The sequence below is a fragment of the Bos javanicus genome, chromosome 16 (assembly GCF_032452875.1).
Source record: "Bos javanicus breed banteng chromosome 16, ARS-OSU_banteng_1.0, whole genome shotgun sequence".
Lineage (NCBI taxonomy): Eukaryota > Metazoa > Chordata > Mammalia > Artiodactyla > Bovidae > Bos > Bos javanicus.
Window position 1 is genome coordinate 80,230,533 of NC_083883.1, and position 20,173 is coordinate 80,250,705.

Below are 20,173 nucleotides of genomic sequence, written 5' to 3' on the forward strand. Positions count from 1 at the left end.
GAATCCCACATGAAAGGAATAAAAAGGGCCGTCACTTGGTTGGCTGTTCCTGCCTCCCACCCCTAAGTGCCTTGGCATCTTGAAGACTTGAGTTTGGGAAAACCATCTTTTGTGGCCAGCGTCTGGCTGCAGTTGGCTCCAGGCCTCTGACAAGTTCAGCAGCGCCGGGGCCACCTCTTCTGGTTTCGCCCACACCCCGCTTGGCTGGCCCGAAGCTGGCGACACCTAGTCACCGCCTCCTGTGTGTCAGTGGCTCTGTCCCCAAGGACAGATCCTATGTGAAAGACGGTCTGTGGGGAGCAAGAATGGGGTGAGACTGGGTGGGAGGTGGCCTGGGTGCGACTCCATCAACCAGCTAGGAGCCAGCGCTACCCCCCAGGGTGGGGAGGCTCCCCACCCGCCCTCACCCCAGGGCTGGGGGCATACGTCTCTATCAGTGGCTCAGGGTTCTCCCCCGCTTGCCAGGCCCCTTCTGCCTGAGGACCAGAAGCCTCCCAGGGGTGACCTCTTTCTGACCACAGCATCTTTGCCTCCTGCAGACACACGGCCCCGCCACCAGCCCATCACCAGCTGTGGGTCTGGATCAGCGGCAGGGCCTGTGCAGGCTGACAGCACAGCTTTGATTTGTATTTGCAAAACAAAGCAAAGAGACACCCTTGTCTTAATACAAACATCAGAAAGGAAAGCTTTGAGATAGCCCGGGAGTGCAGAAGCTGCAGATGGGCCCCAGCCTCCCTGCCCGCGTGCCTGGGGTGGTGGGGGTTGGTGTGGTGATGTGTGGTTTTCAAAAGGGAAAGGTAGGTTTAGATGGTTTGTTCCATCTCATCATGCCACCCTCCAAGATGGCTATTATTTCTTTCTTTCTTCATTTGTTCCCATGCTCACTCTTTAAATGTTTGCTCAGCATCTGTGGCTGCAAGCCACCAAGAGGGAATACAGACAGAAACCAACTGAAGTCAGTACCCTTCCCCCCAAAGAGGGTAAATTTTGTGGTCTGGGAATTACATCTCAATAAAACTATTATTGAAATGTTTTCATTAGAGCTGAGCCTGACAAAGTAGAGAACCGTACCCAGAGCGGGGGCAGGGCAGCGGTGGGGGGTCGGGGGCGGGCATGGACTTGGAAGTACACAGAGTCCTGAGCTACACGAGCATCACTGATGCCTGGGGAACCCTGGTGACAGACAGGACCTGGTGAGCTCCAGGCTCGGGGGCACCTCCGTTTTACAGGAACAACTATGCCTTCCAGGGTGACGAGCATGTTACAGGGTTGTTGGGCATCTCATAGACGTTTTTACGTTAAAAATAGGGCTTTCAGTTCAAAATAATGGGGCTTGGTAACTCTTGACTTCCTATTTTTAAAAGATGTTTGCTCCTTGGAAGAAAAGCTATGACCAACCTAGACAGCATATTAAAAAGCAGAGACATCACTTTGCCAACAAAGGTTGTCTAGTCAAAGCTATGGTTTTTCCAGTGTTCATGTATGGATGTGAGAGTTGGACTCTAAAGAAAGCTGAGTGCTGAAGAATTGATGCTTTTGAACTGTGGTGTTAGAGAAGACTCTTGAGAGTCCCTTGGACCTCATGGAGATCCAACCAGTCCATCCTAAAGGAAATCAGTCCTGAATATTCATTGGAAGGACTGATGCTGAAGCTGCAACTCCAGTACTTCGGCCATCTGATGCAAAGAACTGACTCATTTGAAAAGACCTTGATGCTGGGAAAGACTGAAGGCAGGAGAAGGGGACAGAGGATGAGATGGTTGGATGGCATCACCGACTCAATGGGCATGAGTCTGAGTAAACTCTGGGAGTTGGTGATGGACAGGAAGGCCTGGCATGCTGCAGTCCATGGGGTCGCAGAGTCAGACATGACTGAGCGACTGAACTAACTGAATGGGACTTAGAGGCAGAACCCGGTGTCTTGGTGGTTAAGAATCTGCTTGCCAATGCGGGAGAGGCAAGATACTTGGATTCGATCAATGGGTCAGAAGATTCCCTGGAGAAGGAAATGGCAACCCATTCCAGTGTTCTTGCCTGGACAATCCCCATGGACAGAGGAGCCTGGCGGGCTGCAGTCCATGGGGTTGCAGAGTCAGACACGGCCGAGCATAAGTGCAGCTACACAGAGGCAGAGCACAGAGGAGCTTTAAGGTAGTTGGGGGGAGAAAACGGAAGATGAGACTGAGAAGCCCTGATCTGGAGGCCAACATCAGGCCCCAGGGAGCCGTTCTCGAACCTGATCGTTTGTCTCTGTCTCATCCTCATTCCGTCTGGGTGTGGGGTCACCTTCCACCCCAGGCACAGGATGAGGGCCAGCCCTGCCTGCTCCTCAGAGCCAGACGCCGGCAAGCCACCTCCTCTCTGAGACTCTTCTCACTTCAGAAAGCTCCAACAGTGCCCGTCACACAGGTCATGACCGTCCGATGGACGACGCCGGGAACAGTGTCGGGAATGGAGCGGGCACCGTTCTGAAGCACACGGCCCCGCTCCAGCTCCATGCCTGTCCCAGGAGGGGGTCCAGGGAGGCTTGGGGGGGTGGTAGCTCCCTCGGTGGGCCCCCAGCCCACCACATGTGCGGCAACCCTCATGCTGGGCCCGGCCCAGAGGCCAGGCCCCCGCCCCAACCTGGGGAATGACCACCCGCTCAATGTCCGTGGCCCTCAGCGTCACACCATGGACAACGACCATTCGAGTTTTATTCACGACAGCTTCTTCGAACACTCACATCCTGTCTGGGAACAGAAATGTACAGCATGAGCTTAAATAACTTTCATACACTATGTACAGTCATTGGCCAGCGTACAAAACATACATACACCTGTGCGACCACCCAGCAGAGGAGCTGAGCCAAACACAGCCCCGCGCCCTGGCAGGGGATGGCTAGAAAAGAGCTGGTGGGCGGGGCAGGGGTCTTCTCTGACCCTTGGCTCCCCCGCAGGGCCCTCGGGACAGGTGTTCGGAGGGCTGGGCCAGGGAGCTGTGGGGGCCGGAGTGCCCTCTGAGCTCCAGGGGTGGTGGGGGAGGAGAGCAAAGATGCTTCAGAAGCGAGAACTTTCCCGCGGGCTCTGTGCCTGTGCATCAGAAGGCAGGGGAGGGCCTGAGAGCAGGAGAGGAGGGCTCCTGGGGAGAAGCGGCCGAGCCCTGGCTCTGGAGCCCGGCCGGGAGGCCATGCCCAGCTGAGCTGGGCACTGTTTCCTGTGCTGGAGGAGGGGAGCAAAGGGGCGGAGGAGGTGGCTTTGGGCCACTTTGGTGGGAAGGAGCTCTAGGCTCCGGCACTGCGGGTGAGGCGAGGCTCAGAGACCAGGGGGTGTGCCCGCATGCGGCCCAGACCAATTCAGAGGACTCCGGCAGCCTGGGAAAACCCCCCCACCCCCAACCACGAAGGGCAGGAGAGGCCAGGAATCCCTGACTTCACAGCGGCCGCCTGGGGCGCCTCCCTGGCTGGGCGGCACAGGGAGGCCTTTGTGCTTCAATTCACGGGCAGGCAGCGGGGCCAGACCCTGCACCCACAGGCGGCCCTTCCCAAACGGCGGCTCCCCGACGGCCTCATGGGCTCGGTCGAGCCCGCCTCAGCTCTCAGCCTCCCTCCCGCCGGCAAGCTCCGGACGTGACGCCAGGAGTGCCTGGGGGCTTCTGGCCGCTTCGGAGGAGCCAGCCCCACTGACAGAAGAGACACTGGCCTGAGGATGCAGAGAGCCGAGGTCTGGGCCCAGGACCGGGCTGAGAAGGCCAGAAGATGGCCCAGTTCAGGGAGCTCGCCAACCAGCTGCTAAAGCTGTTCCAGGGCTCGGCCCGGGGGGGTGGGGGGGGCGAGGATCCAAGTCAGGAGGGCTGGGGTCAGGCATTCTAAGATTCAGGACATGGTGGGGAAGAGGGTGCCACTCCGGGGCCCAGCCCTCTGACGCTGCCTGCCTGCAGGGCCAGCTTCAAGCCTTGGGGTGGTTCAGAGGGGCAGCACTGCAGGATGAGCCCTGGGAGGGGGAAAGCCCTCAGCGCCCCCCGGGGCGGGATCTCCCGGCGGGCTTGCCCAGGTCGCCGGCTGCTGGCCCTGCCTTGTGCTCTCATCTCAACCACTTTGTGCTTCCACATCTAGAAAGCTTGTGCAGGGAGGGGCATGGGGCCCCCACTGGGCACCCTGACAACCCCGACGAGGTGTGCCGACTTCAGAGCTCCAGGGCACGGGTGGGAACTGCTTCCGAGACCCCAGAGTCAGGGCTTCCCGCCAGGACAGCAGAGCCAGCCTGCCATGAGGTAGCGGACTCGTTGGCAACAGCGGGATGCCGAGCACCTCTAGTGGGCAAACGGCCCCCCTCGAGCAAGGACAGGCTTGCAGCCATGGTCCAGGCCCCAGGCGAGGGCAGCCAGTCTTTTGTATTTCTACAGTCTGTAAACAGTCATGAGTATTCTCACATACAGGTCGCAAGGTTGAGCTTTCTGTTGAGCAGGTAGATGGAGGGGCGGGGCTGGGGATAGACGGAGGGGCGGCTTCTCAGCGGGGAACGGGGCTCCCAGTGCCCCTGGGGGGGCGCAGCAGGAGGGGCTTCCGGTCCTGAAGGTGCTGTCCCAGCTCTGCACAGGTCCCTCTGCATGACTTCTCCCCGACGTCTGCCCTGAGTCCAGCCGGGGCCGCTCACGGCGGGATGGCTTTCTTAGCTGGGGAGCAGCTCTGCGCAGCAGGGCAAGGCCCTGTCCTCCTTCCCTCCTCCCCGAGTGTCGCGTGGGGAAGGGTGCGGAGGGCTGCCTCCCGAAGCCCCAAAGGTCACCGTGTTCTCTGGACAGAGCTGGGGCTCCCAGCCCCCCAGACTGAGGCCAGGAAGCACAAGGCCAGGTTAGAGTCAGAAAAATGCGTGGAAAAGGAAAAGAGGAACATCTCAGGAGTGGGGGTGAGGGGGGGTAGGGGGTGGGGGGGTGTGCCCAGCCCCCAGGAAAGAGCAGCTTGGCAGAGTCGGCCTCACTGCTGGCCCCTCGGGGCCAAGAGGCCCCAGGCACTGCCAGGCTCAGGGGGGATGCGCAGGGGCGGGGGCGGGGGCGGGGCACACGTCCGAGCCCCTTCCTGGTGGATGGTCTTCTGAGCTGCTTCTGTGTGGCCCGCGTGGGGCTTGGGGAGTGGGGGCTGGGGGCGGGAGGCCCCACGGGCGAGGAGACCCCTGTGGGCGCGGCTGGTGTAAGGCTGCACGGGTGGGCGCCGGGCCCCGCGGAGGAAGGCACGGAGGCGCCCAGTGGCTGGGGGAGGGGTCCCGAGAGCAGCCCCCCGCTGAGGTGAGGCCAGGCCCGGGCTGCAGAGCCCCTGGGGCACCGCCCTGCTCTGCAGAGCACGCAGAGATTCCACCCGACAGCTGCGGAATGAACATGTGGGGAGGAACTTCAAGTCAGTTTTCCAGGAGGCAACAGCAAAAGTAAAAATAAAAAACAACATAAATAACCGAAGCGTTCTGACAGCCTCCCCAAAGGAATCTTCCCAGCAGCTCCACTGAGACTGTCAGAAAGGGACCCAAGGGATCGCGGGGTCCCAGGGGAGCGGCCCCTGGTGGCCGAGGGCAGAGGTCAGCTGCAGGGCTAGCTGCCCGCACCTGGTTTGCACGGTTACCTGAGGGCTGTCTTTCTGGGCTCAGAGGCAGGTGCAGTGGCTGGGCCAGGGGGCGGAGGGGAGGCCTGGTCGGCGGGGGCCGCCTCACCGCTCCGACAGGAGTCCCCTGGGCCAAAGGCTGGAAGAAGAGGGTGGCCAGCTGGGCAACAGAATTCGGGGCCAGGAGGAGGGAGAAATAGGGGGAATCGCCCTTTGGCTTCACAGCTTGATTTCCTCCCCGACTGCCCATGCCCAAGAGGTGGTGGATTCGGGGGACAGTATCTCGTGGGAAGGCTGGGGGTGGGGGCAGGAAGGGCCACGCCCATCGGCCACACCCTCTGTCCCCTCCTGTGTCCAGGCCGCTGGGCCAAGGGGTAGGCGTCCTCTGACCTCACTGCTAGTGGGGGCCGCTGGGCAGGCGCCGGGCACTCCAGAACTTCACGGTCAGGTCACTGGGTAGAGTGAGAGAGGGCAGTCAATTCTTGCTGTGGGCCAGGCCGGCCACCCCCGCATGAAGGACGGGCTGGAGTCCCCACATCTCCAGGTGTGGCCAGGACCCAGGGCCAGGTGTCACCCAGGGCGAAGGTGGCTGCGGGGGGGTAGGAGGCGGGCGCTGGGCAGGGAGAGGGGCCTGTGGCCATCGAAGCCCAACGGGAGGCTCTCCTGTTGCTATTGTGATCTGTCCTGTCTGGGCCTGAAGGCCCCCCTCTGCTCTCTGCCACCTGGCACCCCTCTCCTGGGGGTCTGTGCCCCGTCCATGCTCGGAAGGAAGGAAGGGGGGCGGGTGTGGCAATCTCGGGCAGGCAGGGTATGGGGCTAGAGAAAACCAATCTCATACCGTTAAGAAGCAGCTCAGATCGAAGTGGAGAAAGAGGAGAGAGGAGAGAGGGGAGGGTGAGAGAGGAGATGAGGGAGGGGGAGACGGGGGGAGGGGAGCGGGGTCAGGGCATGGTGGTGGCGCGGCCCTTTATGGCCAGGACTCGGCGCGGGAGGCAGGGGGTGAGTCCAGGGACGTAATTCCACAACTTTACCCGGCAGTCACTGTCGGGCAGGAAGGGGGAGGCGGAGAGAAGAGACAGGTCGGAACAGGAAGGAGAAAGAAGAGGCCGTCTGAGCGGCTGCCCGTGGGACAGGGCTAGGCATCCCTGGACGGGGTCAGTGCTGGGGCGGGGCTGGGCATCCCTGGACGGGGTCAGTGCTGGGGCGGGGCTGGGCAGCCCTGGATGGGACCAGCGCTGGGGCGGGGGCTGGGTGCTCCAGGGGCTGAGGAACGGGAGGCAAGCGGGTGGTCCTGGCTGGGGCCCAGCACGCCCAGCCCCACCCCTGGGCGGTGCCCTGGGAAGGAAGGCAGGGGGCAGGGTGCTGTGGGGTCTGCACTGGGGGCTGGGCCCACGCCCGCCCGCCTGCCCAGGAGAGGCTGGGAGCAAGAGTGGAGTGCCCCCCTGCCTGGCACCCACCTGGAGGCGGTGAAAATATGCCTGCTGTTGGTACAGATGGCGTTGATGGGGCTGTCGTGGCCTTTGATCTCGCCGATGGGTGTGAAGTTGTCCACGTTCCAGACCTTGACAACGCCCGCACGGCAGGCACTCAGCAGCATGGGGCGGCCCGGAACGAAGGCCAGGGCGCACACCCAGTCCTTGTGTGCCGTGGGGATTTGCTAGGGAAGGAGCGAGCCGTAAGGGTGGGCAGTGGGGACCCAGTCCCGGGGACGCTGGAGTCCCCTGGTGGGCGGGGGGCAGGCAGCATCGCAGGGCCCAGGAGCCAGGCTCTGCAAGGCCCGGAGATGGGCCCTTCAGCCCCCTTCCCGGGCTCGAACCTGAGGCCCCGCACCACTGAAGAGGCCCCGCACGACCTCAGAAGGGTCGGAGGAAAAGGGGGTAACTGGTCAGACGGGGCTGAGAGCAGATCCTTCCTTAGAGGGCCTGCCTGAGGAGGGTGGGGGGCTCTGGAGAGGGTGCTTGGGGCACCAGGGGAAGAGGGTGCAGACTGAGCAGGCGTGGGGGGCTCTGGCTCTGGGTGCAAGGGCCACAAGCCCTCCCCGGGGCCAGCCTCTCCCTCCCTCAGCACCTGTACGAGCTCCTGGTGCTCCAGGTCCCACTTCTTGACGCCATTGTCCCGGGAGCCACTGAACAGGACGTCCCCCTGGATGGCCAGACACTCGATGCCGTCGTAGTGCGGGGGCTCGAAGTTGTGGGTGGGCCCGATGGTGCCCGTCACGCCCTCGCCCAGCTCGAACATCTGCAGAAGAAGGGCTGGAGGGAGTCCCGGGCCACCCCCCCACACCCGCAGCCACTTCTGCGGGCCAGCTCGAGGTCCCCCAGGCTGGCACTCAGGGTGAAGAGGGGCTCCTGGGGGATGGGGACTGGGGGCAGGGAGACTGACTCAACATGGGTCTGGGGGGTGAGTCTCCTATTAAGGTTTTTTACTTTTTAATAAATAAATGTAGTTCTACTTGCACTTGAAATATTCATCACAAGCCCTCCACCCTGTCTATCTTCTGCTTCTCAGTCTCTGACTTTGAACCAAGGAGCAAAGATCGTCAGTGCCGCCTGTGCTCGTGTGTTCCTCAGGCCGACAGTCACCCTGCTCCCAGCCCTGCGGGTTTTCCCACCATCTACAAAATCACGCTGCCATCTCCCTCCTGCACAGACCTTGCTCCCTGGGAGGGACTGTTCAGTATAAAGCCCCAGGAGTCACATTATTTTTCGTTGAGTCCCAAGGCAGTGGAGGGGGAGGCCAAGCTGGGGAGCGCAGGAGAGGGCCCATCCCCCGAACCCGGCTCCAAGGTCAAGGCCGTCTCGGTACCTTAACGTAGTGGTCCTTGGAGCCGGTCACCACCAGGTCACGCTGGCCGGTGGTCTGGGCGGCCGTCAGGCACATCACAGGGCCAATGTGGCCAGTCAGCTTGGCAATAGGCTGGAACCTGCAGGGCGGAGATGCCCAGCTTGGGGGGATGAACCGGGGGGACCCTGGGGTGGGGCAGGGGTCGGCTCCGGGTGAACATGCTGGCCAGGGTCCTGGGGGCTGGGGGGAACAGTGAGGTCCTGCCGCCCAGGGGTCACCTGCCTGCCTCCCGCCCTCCCCGGGCCCCCCACCTGCTGAGCTCCCAGACGCGGACAGCGTTCCCCGAGGCGGCGTAGAGCATGCTGCCCGCGGGGCTGAGGGCGATCTGGTTGATCTGGTGCTCCCCCTGCCCGCTGGTCACTGTGCGGGTGGACGCGGCCGCGCAGGCGTCCCCCGAGACCACCTGGCCCGAGGATCTGCATGCGAGGGAGAGAGGCAGAGTCGGGGGTGCGCCCGCCGGGCGGGCCGGGCCCTGGCTCCCACCCCAGCCCTGACAGCCTGGCGGGGGGAACTCACGTGAGCGTCCGGACACACTTGGCCGAGTCTCGGATGTCCCACACCTTGATGTAGGAGGCGGACACGGAGAACACGAGCCCCGAGTGTCTGCAGTACTTGATGGAGACCACGTTGTTGGGGTGGCCCTTCAGAGCCGCGATCTCCTGCCCCGTTACCAGGCTCCACATCTTACAGCTGCGGTCTAAGGGGAAGTGGGGACTGCCGCGTCACATCCCCACACCCCACAGGGCCGCCAAGGCTCGCGGTGTCCAGGGACTCCCAGAGGAGGCGCTCTGGATCTGGGGGGCCAACGTGGGCTCACGCCTGCTCCTGACAGGGGCCCAGCGGGCACTGCGGAGGAGCCGGGCCTACAGCAAAGCTCGACACGTGCCACCCACTGACCAGTGAGCCACCAAGGGCAAGCACACCTCGGGAAAAACCCTGGGCTCAGCTGCCTCGCCTGGACTCGCAGCTCTCCCTCCTGCCATGCAGGTCTGTGGGTGTAACACAGCTGCTTTCTGCTGGCAGGCAATCTTTTCAAGTGCCGGGGTGGGTGTGGAGGAGGGTGCTGACGTGAATGATGCTGACGCGCTTCTGGGCATTCCGGAGGCAGGCATGGGTGGAGCCCCCGGGGCCAGCTAGGAGGGGAGGCCCGGGGTGGGGAGCCCTGAGCCCTGACAGGAGCAGGTTCCCATCTCCTTGGCCGCAGTCTCGGGCAGAGGGAGCAGGCAGCTGGGAGACCCTGAGCCCACGGGGCCGGCCTGGGTCCCACCCACCTTTGGAGCCCGTGAAGAGCAGCTCATCCGTGGCATCCACGCAGAGCACAGGCTTGGTATGGCCCTCAGCCATGGAGACACACTGCAGCGGGGCCGTCCTGGCGCCCTTGGCTCCTCCGACCGGGGTGATGATGCCCCTTCCCGGGAGAGAGGGAGAGAGGCGCCCGTCAGCCCGGGGCTGCGGCCAGGCTGAGCGAGGCTCCCGGGTACGGGGCACGCGCAGGGGCTCTGGGGCCCCGGGCACCGGCCCCGGAGTCCGAGAGTCATGAAGGCAAGGGCCTGTGGTGTGGCTTCTCAGTCGCCATGCTGAACACTTCCGGGGAGCCAGACCAGCCGGGCTTGGCCAGGGTTCACAACAGCGGGGCCCTGCCCGCAGGAAGACCCCTCCGACCCTGCCTGATCCAGAACCCGAGGCACAGACACCCCCAGGCCGGAGCTGGGCGGGAGAGGCCCCAGAGCTGGAGGGCTCCTTTGCCACCTCAGTGACCACAGGGAGGGTGGGGGGTGTGCAGACGGGGGGCACACAGGCTGCCTGGCCCTTGCAGAGATGGATGTGTGTGCAGGTGTGCACACACGCCTGGTGGGACCAGCGTGATCAGGTCGGTGACTGCCATTCGCACAGCCTGCTCAGCACCATGGGAAGGACACCCTGGCCCCTCTTTGAGTAGCTACGCTGGGCTGAAGCGACCCTGCCTGCCCGCGAGCCGACGGAGGCCTGTCCTGAGTGGGACCGGGGACCTGGCTACACCCCAGCCTCCGGAGGCCCTGAGGAGGAAGAGCTTGTTCTCAGCTGGGGTCTCTGGGAACAGGCCCCCAGCCCAGGTGCATGCACGTCTGAAAGCCCGTCTGTCCTCTCCCGCAATGGGGACGCTGTGGCCAAGAGCATCCGGCGGGACCCACGTCCTGCCCTGCCTGCAGCTGTGACAAAGCCCCAGGCTCTGCCAGCCCACCCTGAGGACAGCGGTCAACCAGGCCTGGCCTCCCTAGGCGTCACACACACATGAACAGCTCCTCACCCTACCCCAGCTCGCTGCTTCTGTTTTGGCCCAGCTGCGTGGCCAGGGAAGGAACCCCAGGCAGCCAGCTTACAGGAAGACCGCACAGTAAAAGCATAACCCTCCTTCCAGGAGCGAATTCTGGGGGGTGGGTTACAGAAGCATCCCCCCCAGGTGGGAGATGTAGGGGAGCCTTAGCCCCGGGGAGGGGGGCCCTTTCCCAGCAGGGGCTCAGGCCCACCGGGTCCGGGGACCTGCTCTGCCGTGGGGGGCTGCACAGAGCTGGCTGGGGGACAGTCTCCTGGTATGCCTAGTCCTCGGGCCAGGAGATCTGGGCAGGGGCACTCCTGGCTCAGGGCCAAGGTCACGAGCGAGCCCCTGACCCAGCGGATAAGGTGCGACCCCTCTAGCACCACCAGGCTTTTCTCGGGGGGTCCAGCGCCCCAGGCTCCCGTGCCCGCCCCTGCCACCCAGTGACAAGGCGCCAGCAGCCACGCCCTCCCCGAGCCCTCAGCTCCAGCCTGGCACAGTCAGAGGCCACGAAGCACCCAAGAAGGAGGAGCCGGGGTGAGAAGGCAGGAGGGGGTCTGGGGGAGTCACGGAGGGGAGGGGCCGCATGCTGAGGCCAGGGTGTTGGGGGTGGATAAGAGGGAGCAGTGAGCCATTCTGTGTGTACCTCAGGACCTCCGACAAAGAGGAGTCGCTGTCATCAGACCTGGGGGCAGAAAATTAGCTGGATTAGGGGGGAGGGGACACACACGAGGGAGCGAGCGGCAGCAGCGTGGGGCGGTCAGAGCGGTTATTCTCCAGGGGGGCGGGAGGAGAGGAGGGCGGCTGCTGAGGGCAGCGGGGAGGGGGCTGGCCTGGCGGCCGGGGGTGCCCCAGCTAACAGGGTGGGGGTGGGGAGGGGCCTTGGGGAGACAGGCCTCGCTGGTCCCAGGCTCTTGGCTGCCTCACAAGCTGGGGGCCCCTTGCCCCCCGGAGCAACGTGGTGACTGCTCTCACCCTGCCCAGGAGCTGCCCTCTCCCAGCAGGGACCTGCTGACCCCCAAACCCGCTGTCCCTGGGAGCCTGGACAGTGCTCGGGAGCTGGCTCTGTACACAAGTGGGCCCGACACCAGGCCCACCAGGCAGGACAGGACAGGCTGGGATGCCAGGCCTACCCAGAGCTGCTGAAAAGGACCTGTGACTGTCAAGGTGTGGGGCTTCCTGCCCTGGATGATGTGGAGGTGTCTGGCTGGTGGGGGGGCACCCCGGCTGGTGGGGGGGCACCCTGGATGGTATGTGCGGCTCCCTGACTCGTGTGGGGGTGCCCTGGCTATTATGTGGGGGGCGCACTGGCTGATGTGGGGGCACCTTGGCTGGTGTGGGGTCACCCAAGCTGGTATGTGGGGTTACCCTGGATGGAATGTGGGAGGCACCTCACTGGCAGGGGCACCCTGGCTGGTATGTGTAGCTCCCTGACTCGTGTAGGGGTGCCTTGGCTGTTATGTGAGGTCAAACTGACTGGTGTGGGTGGCACCCTGGTTGGTGTGGGTGGCACTCTGCTGGGTGTGAGGGTGCCCTGGCTGGCACGGGGGCATCCTGGTTGGTGTGTGCAGTTCCCTGGTTTTTGTTGTGGGGGGTGCCCTGGCTGTTACGGCAGGGAGACACCCTGGCTGGTATGTGGGGGCACCCTGGCTGGTATGTGGGGGCACCCTGGCTGGTATGTGAGGGCACCCTGGCTGGTATGTGGGGGGCACCCTGGCTGGTATGTGGGGGCACCCTGGCTGGTATGTGGGGGCACCCTGGCTGGTATGTGAGGGCACCCTGGCTGGTATGTGGGGGCACCCTGGCTGGTATGTGGGGGCACCCTGGCTGGTATGTGGGGGCACCCTGGCTGGCATGCTGGTGCCTTCCTTCCACAAGGGGAGACAAAATGGGTCAGGAGAGGAGCAGTATTTTGACCCAGGAAGGGGCATTTCTGTGGGGAGGCGTGGATGCAGGCAAGGACTACACTTGGTAGCCTGGGCTCCCCTAGAGGACAGCAGCCCCCCGTCCACCATCTAAGAGGATAGAGAGGCCAAGAGGAGACCACTGGGGCTGCAGAGTTTGGGGGTTCCTTGGAGTGTTGAGGGCATAGAGGAGAGCATGGGAGGTCCAGGCCTCCCCCTTCCCCAAGGCAGATCCCCACGTGTCAAGATAACTCTCTTTATAATACAGGAAGACGGCTGGTTCACAGATCAGTGGAGTCGCGAGTGTGCAAGCAGGGTGCAGCTTAGGGGCCATCACACTGGGAGGTGAGCGTCCAGCAGGGGTGGTCAGCGGCGGGCGCTGACCCCTCCGTGTGACCGTAACAGGGTCTCCTTCTGTGGGGACAGTCCCCAAGGGGCCCGAGCATGAGCGGTGGGGAGGGGGCACGACTGAAGCTGGGGGAAGGAGCCTCAGAAGAATTGGAGGCACAAGGGACAGGCGAGCAATTCTGAGGAGGCCCCCGGGGTGCACGGCCACAGCCCCATGGCCTCCTTCCTGCCTTCTCCCGCGGCCCCCGAACACTCGGGGACGGGAGGGGCCCACGCTCAGCACGGAGTGAGACCAGCACGGTGTGTGCAGGGTCTCCTGCTCCCCGCACGCCCGTGGGAGGGCCTACCTGCAGAGCCCTGGCCTGGCCCCCGCCCCGCCCCCTCGCCCCGCCCACAGACTCCTCGCCCCGCCCCCCCGCCCACAGACTCCTCGCCCCGCCCCACCCCCGCCCCGCCCCCAGACTCCTCGCCCCGCCCCATCACCCCGCCCCGCCCCCAGACTCCTCGCCCCGCCCCACCCCGCCCCCAGACTCCTCGCCCCGTCCCGGCCCCGCCTCGCCCTCAGAATCTTCGCCTCGCCCCACCACCAGACTCCTCGCTCTGCCCCCGGCTCCGCCTCCACCCCACCGCAGACGCCTCACCCCTACCCCGCCCCTCCGACTCCTCTCCCCGCCCCCGCCCTTACTTGTCCAACGCGGACCCTTGGCTCTGGTTACTGGTGAGACGAGAGAAGACATTTCGGTCGTTGCGGGGCCGGGTGGGAGGGGACGAGGGGGGCGTGAACCCCACGTCTGTGGACCTGGCAGGCGAGTAGGACAGAGTACCGCCGTCAGGACCCGCACCGTCGCCCGTGGGCCACCTGCCCCACCTTCCACCTGGTGGCCACCTGGTTCCGAGTCTGGGAATCCCTTGCTTATCACGGCGCGTGTGTCAGCCCCGAACAAGATCTGCGGGCCTCCCCCATCACTTGCAGACACGAGGCCCCAAGCGCACACGTCCCCAGCTGCGGTCAGAAGAGGCGGCCCTGCCCTCCTCACCCTGCACACAAGTGTCCTTTCCAGTCTATGTCGTGTCATGCTTCTCATATTTCTGTGCTCTTGCTGGTGATGTCACTGATTAAAATGGCCCCAGAGCTGCTGCAGGGCAGTCTGGTGTGCGGAGTTCAAGGAAGCTGGGGCGTGATTGATGGAGAAAGCCCGTTAGATGAGCTTTCCTTCAGGCCTGAGCTCTATAGAGGGCTGCTGGCCCCGAGTTCAGGGCTAATGAAAGTTTAGTTGCTCAGTCATGTCCGATTCTTTGCGACCTCATGGACTGTAGCCTACCAGGCGCCTCTGTCCACAGGGATTTTGCAGGCTAGAGTGCTGGAGTGGATTGCCATTGCCTTCTCCAGAGGATCTTCCTGACCCAGGGAAAATGAGTCAGTGGTATATATTAGATAAAGTGTCTTTCAGCAGAAACTCATGCTGGGGTGATGGAAACGCTGTGGCCTGATGCCCTCAAGTACTCCGCCCTATACTTTGCAGGAACAACGGCTCGGGAATCACTAAGTCGGGTTCACAGTGAGGTGACGATACAACACCCAAGACCTCTCTCTTCGGAAGGTGGTCAAGTGCGGCCCATCCTCCCTCCCTCTGGAGAGTCCAGCCTGCACCCCACCACCCCACCCCACGGCGGCTCCAGTGTGTTGACTCTGTCACGGGGGCGGGATGGTTTCTGGGGTCCCCCAGGCGCACGGATGTCCTGCAGCTCCTCCCACCAAAGACCACGGGGTAGAGGGCGCAGAGTGGGGGCTGGACCAGACAGAGGGACGGGAGCACGTCTTCCTCCCCTCAAGGCAGGTGCACGAGGCCACCCTGCCCTCCACTGCTTCACAAGTGACCGCGGAGGCCGCCAACCATCTCAGAGAATTAGGACGACCCAGAGAGGCCTCCAAGCAACCTGCAGAAGCCCTGGGGGCCCCAGGAGTGGCTGAGCAGTTGGGGATCCTACACTGTCCTGTGCCCCTTCCCCTTCCTGGACTCTTCTTATTCTCTCACACTCCCCCCACAGGACAAGACCTCTGAGGCCCCCCAAGGACCCATGGCCCTGAGAGGGGCTAAGGCATACTGGTCCCGTGACCAGTCCAGGCTCCTGCGAAACCGTCCACACCGAGCTCACGGCAGTCGGCAGTTTTTAGCCTTGGCCTTGGCCACCACCTCAGGCGCTCACGGAGATTGTTTCCTGAGCTGCAGCCGACAAAGCGGGGAAGGGGCCACGGTGTCGGGGGGGGGTGCGGACGAAAGTGTGTATGACGGGACTGGACCCTGCTGCAGGGTGGGAGCATGCCCTCACCTCATGGGCTGCCCACGGTCGTAGGACTTCCTCCGGGTCAGAGGGGACGTCTCCGCACCGCGAGACTGTCGGGGGCTGGAACACAGGGCCCAGTGAGGCCCGAAGCCACCTCCCAGAACCCCTGCCCCCCACCGCTCGCTTCCTCCTTACAAAGTACTCCCTCTGGTGGGCAGGCTGATGGTCCGCGAGACCTTGTCCCGGTAGTAGGGGTCTCGAACCGAGAAGCCCACGCCATCCTCTTTGATCTCCACAAGGGAGGCCAGGGACTTGGTGATGTTCTTGGTGGAGACGTCCAGCGGGGGGCCCAGGCACTCAGCTGACACAGCCTTCATCTGGGCGGACAGCTTGGGCTCGCCCTGTGACAGGAAGGGTTGGGTGGACCCACCTGCCCGGACACGATGGTGCAGGAGTGGGAGGAGGGGGAATTCCACAGGGCAGAAGGTGCTGCCAGCCAGAGGCAGAGGAGTGGACAGAAGGGCCTGGCAGACTTCACCCAGGCACGTCTCCCGGGGTGTCTGGAGAAGCCGAACTAACAGGACCGCCCTTCCTGCCCTAGACTTTGCAAGCAGAACTGCCCAGGTGGACCAGTGTCCCCGGCTCTTCGGTGCACCCAGAGGCTGCGCTCACATCTCTGTTCCCGGGTCCCAGCGCTCTGCCTTCCCTCTCTAATGCATCCCGCTGGGGGTTCAGTCTAGCCTAGAAACTATTCCCTGACTTCAGACCTGCGTGCACAGTGAGTGGACATCTGGGGCGAGGCTCTGATCAGAGCTGGAGGCAGTCTGGTGAGGAAGAGGGGGATTTCTGAAGGTGGGGCCTTGGGCTGTGGTGACGTCACTCCACCCGCTTTAGAAGGAAGGGGCTGTCACAAACCCAGGCACCCCCCCGCCCCCTGTTCCAGCTGAGACTCTTCTTGGCTCCCATACCCCAACTGGAGACAGTATTGGGTGGGGGCTGGGGGTGGGGGCCGTGCCACAGGAAGGCGGGGACCAGGCTGTGGGGAGCAGCCTGTCCACCTGCCAGTGGGGCTCACCTTGAACTTGAAGTCATCGTGGCTGGTGGAGCCTTTCATGGTGAACGACTGGGAGAAGCTAAGGGAGAAGCCGATGAGGGTCAGGGTGCTGACAGCTGGGATTCTGGCTCCTGGGGACTTAGACTCGTCAGCCCAGAGCTCAGCTCAGCTCAGCCAGCACAGAGCTCGGCCCAGCCCGGGGCACGTGCTCCCTTCTGACTTGGAAACTCACCTCCCCTCAGAGAACTCGGACACCTCCTCGTCCGTGCTGGCGTAGCCATTCTCTGTGGGGGAGGAGGGAGCCAGGGGTGAGACCCCAACCAAAGGAGTGCGGGGAGGGTGGCCTCCCTCCCACTGTTACTCGGGGGTCAGACTGGGGCTTCTGGGGAGCTGGGGAAGTGAGGGTCTCCGGGGTGGGAGGGAGGGAGCCCCGGGTGTCTGGTGGTCCTGGGGGGCCCGTACCCTGCTGCACGTTGTGGATGAGGGCCTGCAGCTCAGGGTGGGCCTCGGCCTTCTCCCGCAGGGCGTCCAGGAGCACGTGGTTCTGGGAGGAGCCCGCTATGTCTGTCTGCCGCAGCCGCCCCTCCAGCAGCCGGATCTGTGCCTCCTTCTGTGCCACCTGCAGCCCCTGAGGGTGGGCAGCGAGGCCTGGGGTCACCCTTCCCAGCCTGGGGCCATGGGGACCCCCATCACTGCCCTCCCAGCATCTGCACCTCACGAGAGCCCCGAGGGCTCCCCGCTCTCACCCTGCACCCGTCACAGGCCCAAGACGCACCCCGGACCCTTGGCTTCCCCCACATCCACGCTGGGGGCACGCTCCCTGTGTGGCCTGTAGAGTGTCCCCAGACGCAAACGCAGACGTAGCTCCAGGACCTCAGAAGGGGACTGCGTTTGGAAATGAGGGGCTTTAAGAGATGACAGGGCTTCCCAGGTGGCGCTAGTGGCAAAGGACCCGCCTGCCAGTGCAGGAGGTATAAAAGACACGGGTTCAATCCCTAAGATCCCACGAGGAGGGCATGGCTACCCACTCCAGTACTCTTGCGGGGAGAATCCCACGGCAGAGGAGCCTGGCAGACACGACTGAAGCGACTTAGCACACGAGCACAAAAGAGACAGTTACGTTAAAATGAAGTCCCTGCAGGGCCCTAATCCCGACGACTGGTATCCTCATAGGAGATCAGGACACAGACACACAGAGGGGCGACCACAGGAGGGGGAAGGCAATGCCTGCAAGCCATGGAGACAGGCCCCGAGGAAGCCAGCCCCGCCCGCACCTCATCTCTGGCCTCCAGCCGCCAGGACTGGGAGGGATGAAGGTGTGCATTTAGGCCCCCGACCATGATGCTGGTCACAACAGCCCAGCAGAGGAACACCCTCCCGAGAGCAGAGCTGAGAGAGCTCCCTAGGGGCAGGGAGGGTGGAGGAGGGCAGCCTCTTGCCCTGTCTGGAGGTGCCCCGCAGGCACAGCCCCAGGGGAAGGAAGCTACCCCACAGCCTGGGCCCTGTTGGAGCGGGCATGGGCGCTGAGACACACCTGCTGTTCCAGCACCAATCCCACCCCTGGGAGGAGCATGTCCATCTGTCTGCTCCTGCTGCCCCGCCACACACACACAGACACGGACACACATGGACAAACAGAGACAGACACACAGACACAGACACACACACAGAGACACACACACACAGAGACACACACAAAATGACACACACACAGACACAGACATGCACACAGACACACAGACACACACACATAGAGACACATACACACAGACACACAGAGACACAGACACATACACAGACACACACACAGACATAGACATGGACACAGACACACACATACACACAGAGACACACACAGACATGGACACAGACAGACACACAGAGACACACACACAGACACACAGACATGGACAAAGACACAGAGACACACACACAGACACACACATACACATAGACACGGACACACACAGACACACAGAGACACACACAGACACACAGACACACACACAAAATGACACACACACAGACACAGACACACACACAGACATGGATACAGACAGACACACAGAGACATACACACAGACACACAGACATGGACAAAGACACACAGACACAGAGACACACACACAGACACACACATACACATAGACACGGACACACACAGACACACACACACAGACACACACACAGACACAGACACGGACACAGACACACAGAGACACAGACACACACAGAGACACACACACAGACACACAGACACACACACACAGAGACACACACACAGACACACAGAGACACAGAGACACACACACACACAGAGACACACACAGAGACACATGCAGAGACACACACACGGACACACACACAGACACACACATGGACACAGACACCGACACAGACACACAGAGACACACACAAAATGACACACACACGGACACACACAGACACATAGACACGGACACACACAGACACACAGAGACACACATAGGCAGACACACACATGGACACACAGACACAGACACACATACAGAGAGACACGGACACACACAGACAAACAGAGAGAGACACACAGACACAGAACACACACATGGACACAGACATGGACACAGACACAGAGACACACAGACACACACATACACATAGACACAGACACACAGACACACAGAGACACAGACACACACACAGAGACACACACAGAGACACACACACAAACACACGGACACACACACTGAGAGACACACACAGGCAGACACACACACAGACACACAGACATACACACAGACACACACAGACACTGACATGGACACACACACACACACATGGACACAGACAGACACACACACAGACACGGACACACACAAACACACACACAGATATGCACATACAAAGACATACACACACAGACACGCACGCACACACAGACACACAGAGACACACACACACGCACAGACATGGACACAGACACACAGAGACATACACACACAGATACAGACACAAAGACAAGGACACAGACACACAGAGACACACACACAGACACACACAGACACACACAGAGACACACAGAGACACACACACACACAGACACAGACACACACACCCACAGACACGGACACAGACACACTGAGAGACACACACAGACACACACACACAGATACACACAGACACACACAGGCAGACACACACACAGATACACACAGACACGGACACAGACACACAGAGACACACACACAGAGACATACACACACAGATACAGACACAAAGACAAGGACACAGACACACAGAGACACACACACAGACACACACAGACACACACAGAGACACACAGAGACACACACACACACAGACACAGACACACACACCCACAGACACGGACACAGACACACTGAGAGACACACACAGACACACACACACAGATACACACAGACACACACAGGCAGACACACACACAGATACACACAGACACGGACACAGACACACAGAGACACACACACAGAGACATACACACAGAGACACACAGACACACACACACATACACGGACACAGACACAGACACACAGAGAGACACACACAGAGACACCCAGACACACACCGAGACACACACACACAGACACACACACAGACACACACAGGCAGACACACAGATACACATAGACACACACACACAGATACGCAGACACACAGACAGACACACACACACAAGCTGCTGTCTCCCCCTCCATAGTCTCAGGCCCTGCTGTGTGCGGCGACCACACCAAGCCCCTGGCCACATTGCCTCATTAAAGCTGCACGGCCAGCCATCACCCCCACTTTTCAGCGTCCCCTCGTGAGTGACGCAGCTGGGCAGCCAGCCGTGAGCGTTCCAGCCCAGGGCAGGC

General features: G+C 62.2%; 1 protein-coding gene across 4 annotated transcripts in view; it reads right to left on the reverse strand.

Moving 5' to 3' along the window:
* Positions 1 to 2,678: 2,678 nt before the first annotated feature.
* KIF21B (kinesin family member 21B) overlaps positions 2,679 to 20,173 on the reverse strand; it is a 45,020-nt gene continuing 27,525 nt past the window's right edge. Inside the window, exons 22-35 of one of the 4 annotated variants that reach the window (XM_061383735.1) lie at positions 16,761 to 16,926; positions 16,531 to 16,582; positions 16,320 to 16,377; positions 15,440 to 15,645; positions 15,290 to 15,364; positions 13,644 to 13,757; positions 11,353 to 11,391; positions 9,682 to 9,818; positions 8,927 to 9,107; positions 8,662 to 8,826; positions 8,372 to 8,489; positions 7,634 to 7,804; positions 7,024 to 7,223; positions 2,679 to 6,018 (exon numbers count right to left, since the gene is read on the reverse strand). In XM_061383735.1, coding sequence (XP_061239719.1) covers positions 5,964 to 6,018; positions 7,024 to 7,223; positions 7,634 to 7,804; positions 8,372 to 8,489; positions 8,662 to 8,826; positions 8,927 to 9,107; positions 9,682 to 9,818; positions 11,353 to 11,391; positions 13,644 to 13,757; positions 15,290 to 15,364; positions 15,440 to 15,645; positions 16,320 to 16,377; positions 16,531 to 16,582; positions 16,761 to 16,926 — 1,737 coding nt within the window. In that variant the 3' untranslated portion in view covers positions 2,679 to 5,963. Of the gene's footprint in view, positions 6,019 to 6,449; positions 6,608 to 7,023; positions 7,224 to 7,633; positions 7,805 to 8,371; positions 8,490 to 8,661; positions 8,827 to 8,926; positions 9,108 to 9,681; positions 9,819 to 11,352; positions 11,392 to 13,643; positions 13,758 to 15,289; positions 15,365 to 15,439; positions 15,646 to 16,319; positions 16,378 to 16,530; positions 16,583 to 16,760; positions 16,927 to 20,173 lie in introns of those variants that run through there. The other 3 variants (XM_061383733.1, XM_061383736.1, XM_061383734.1) reach the window with 3 other exon arrangements.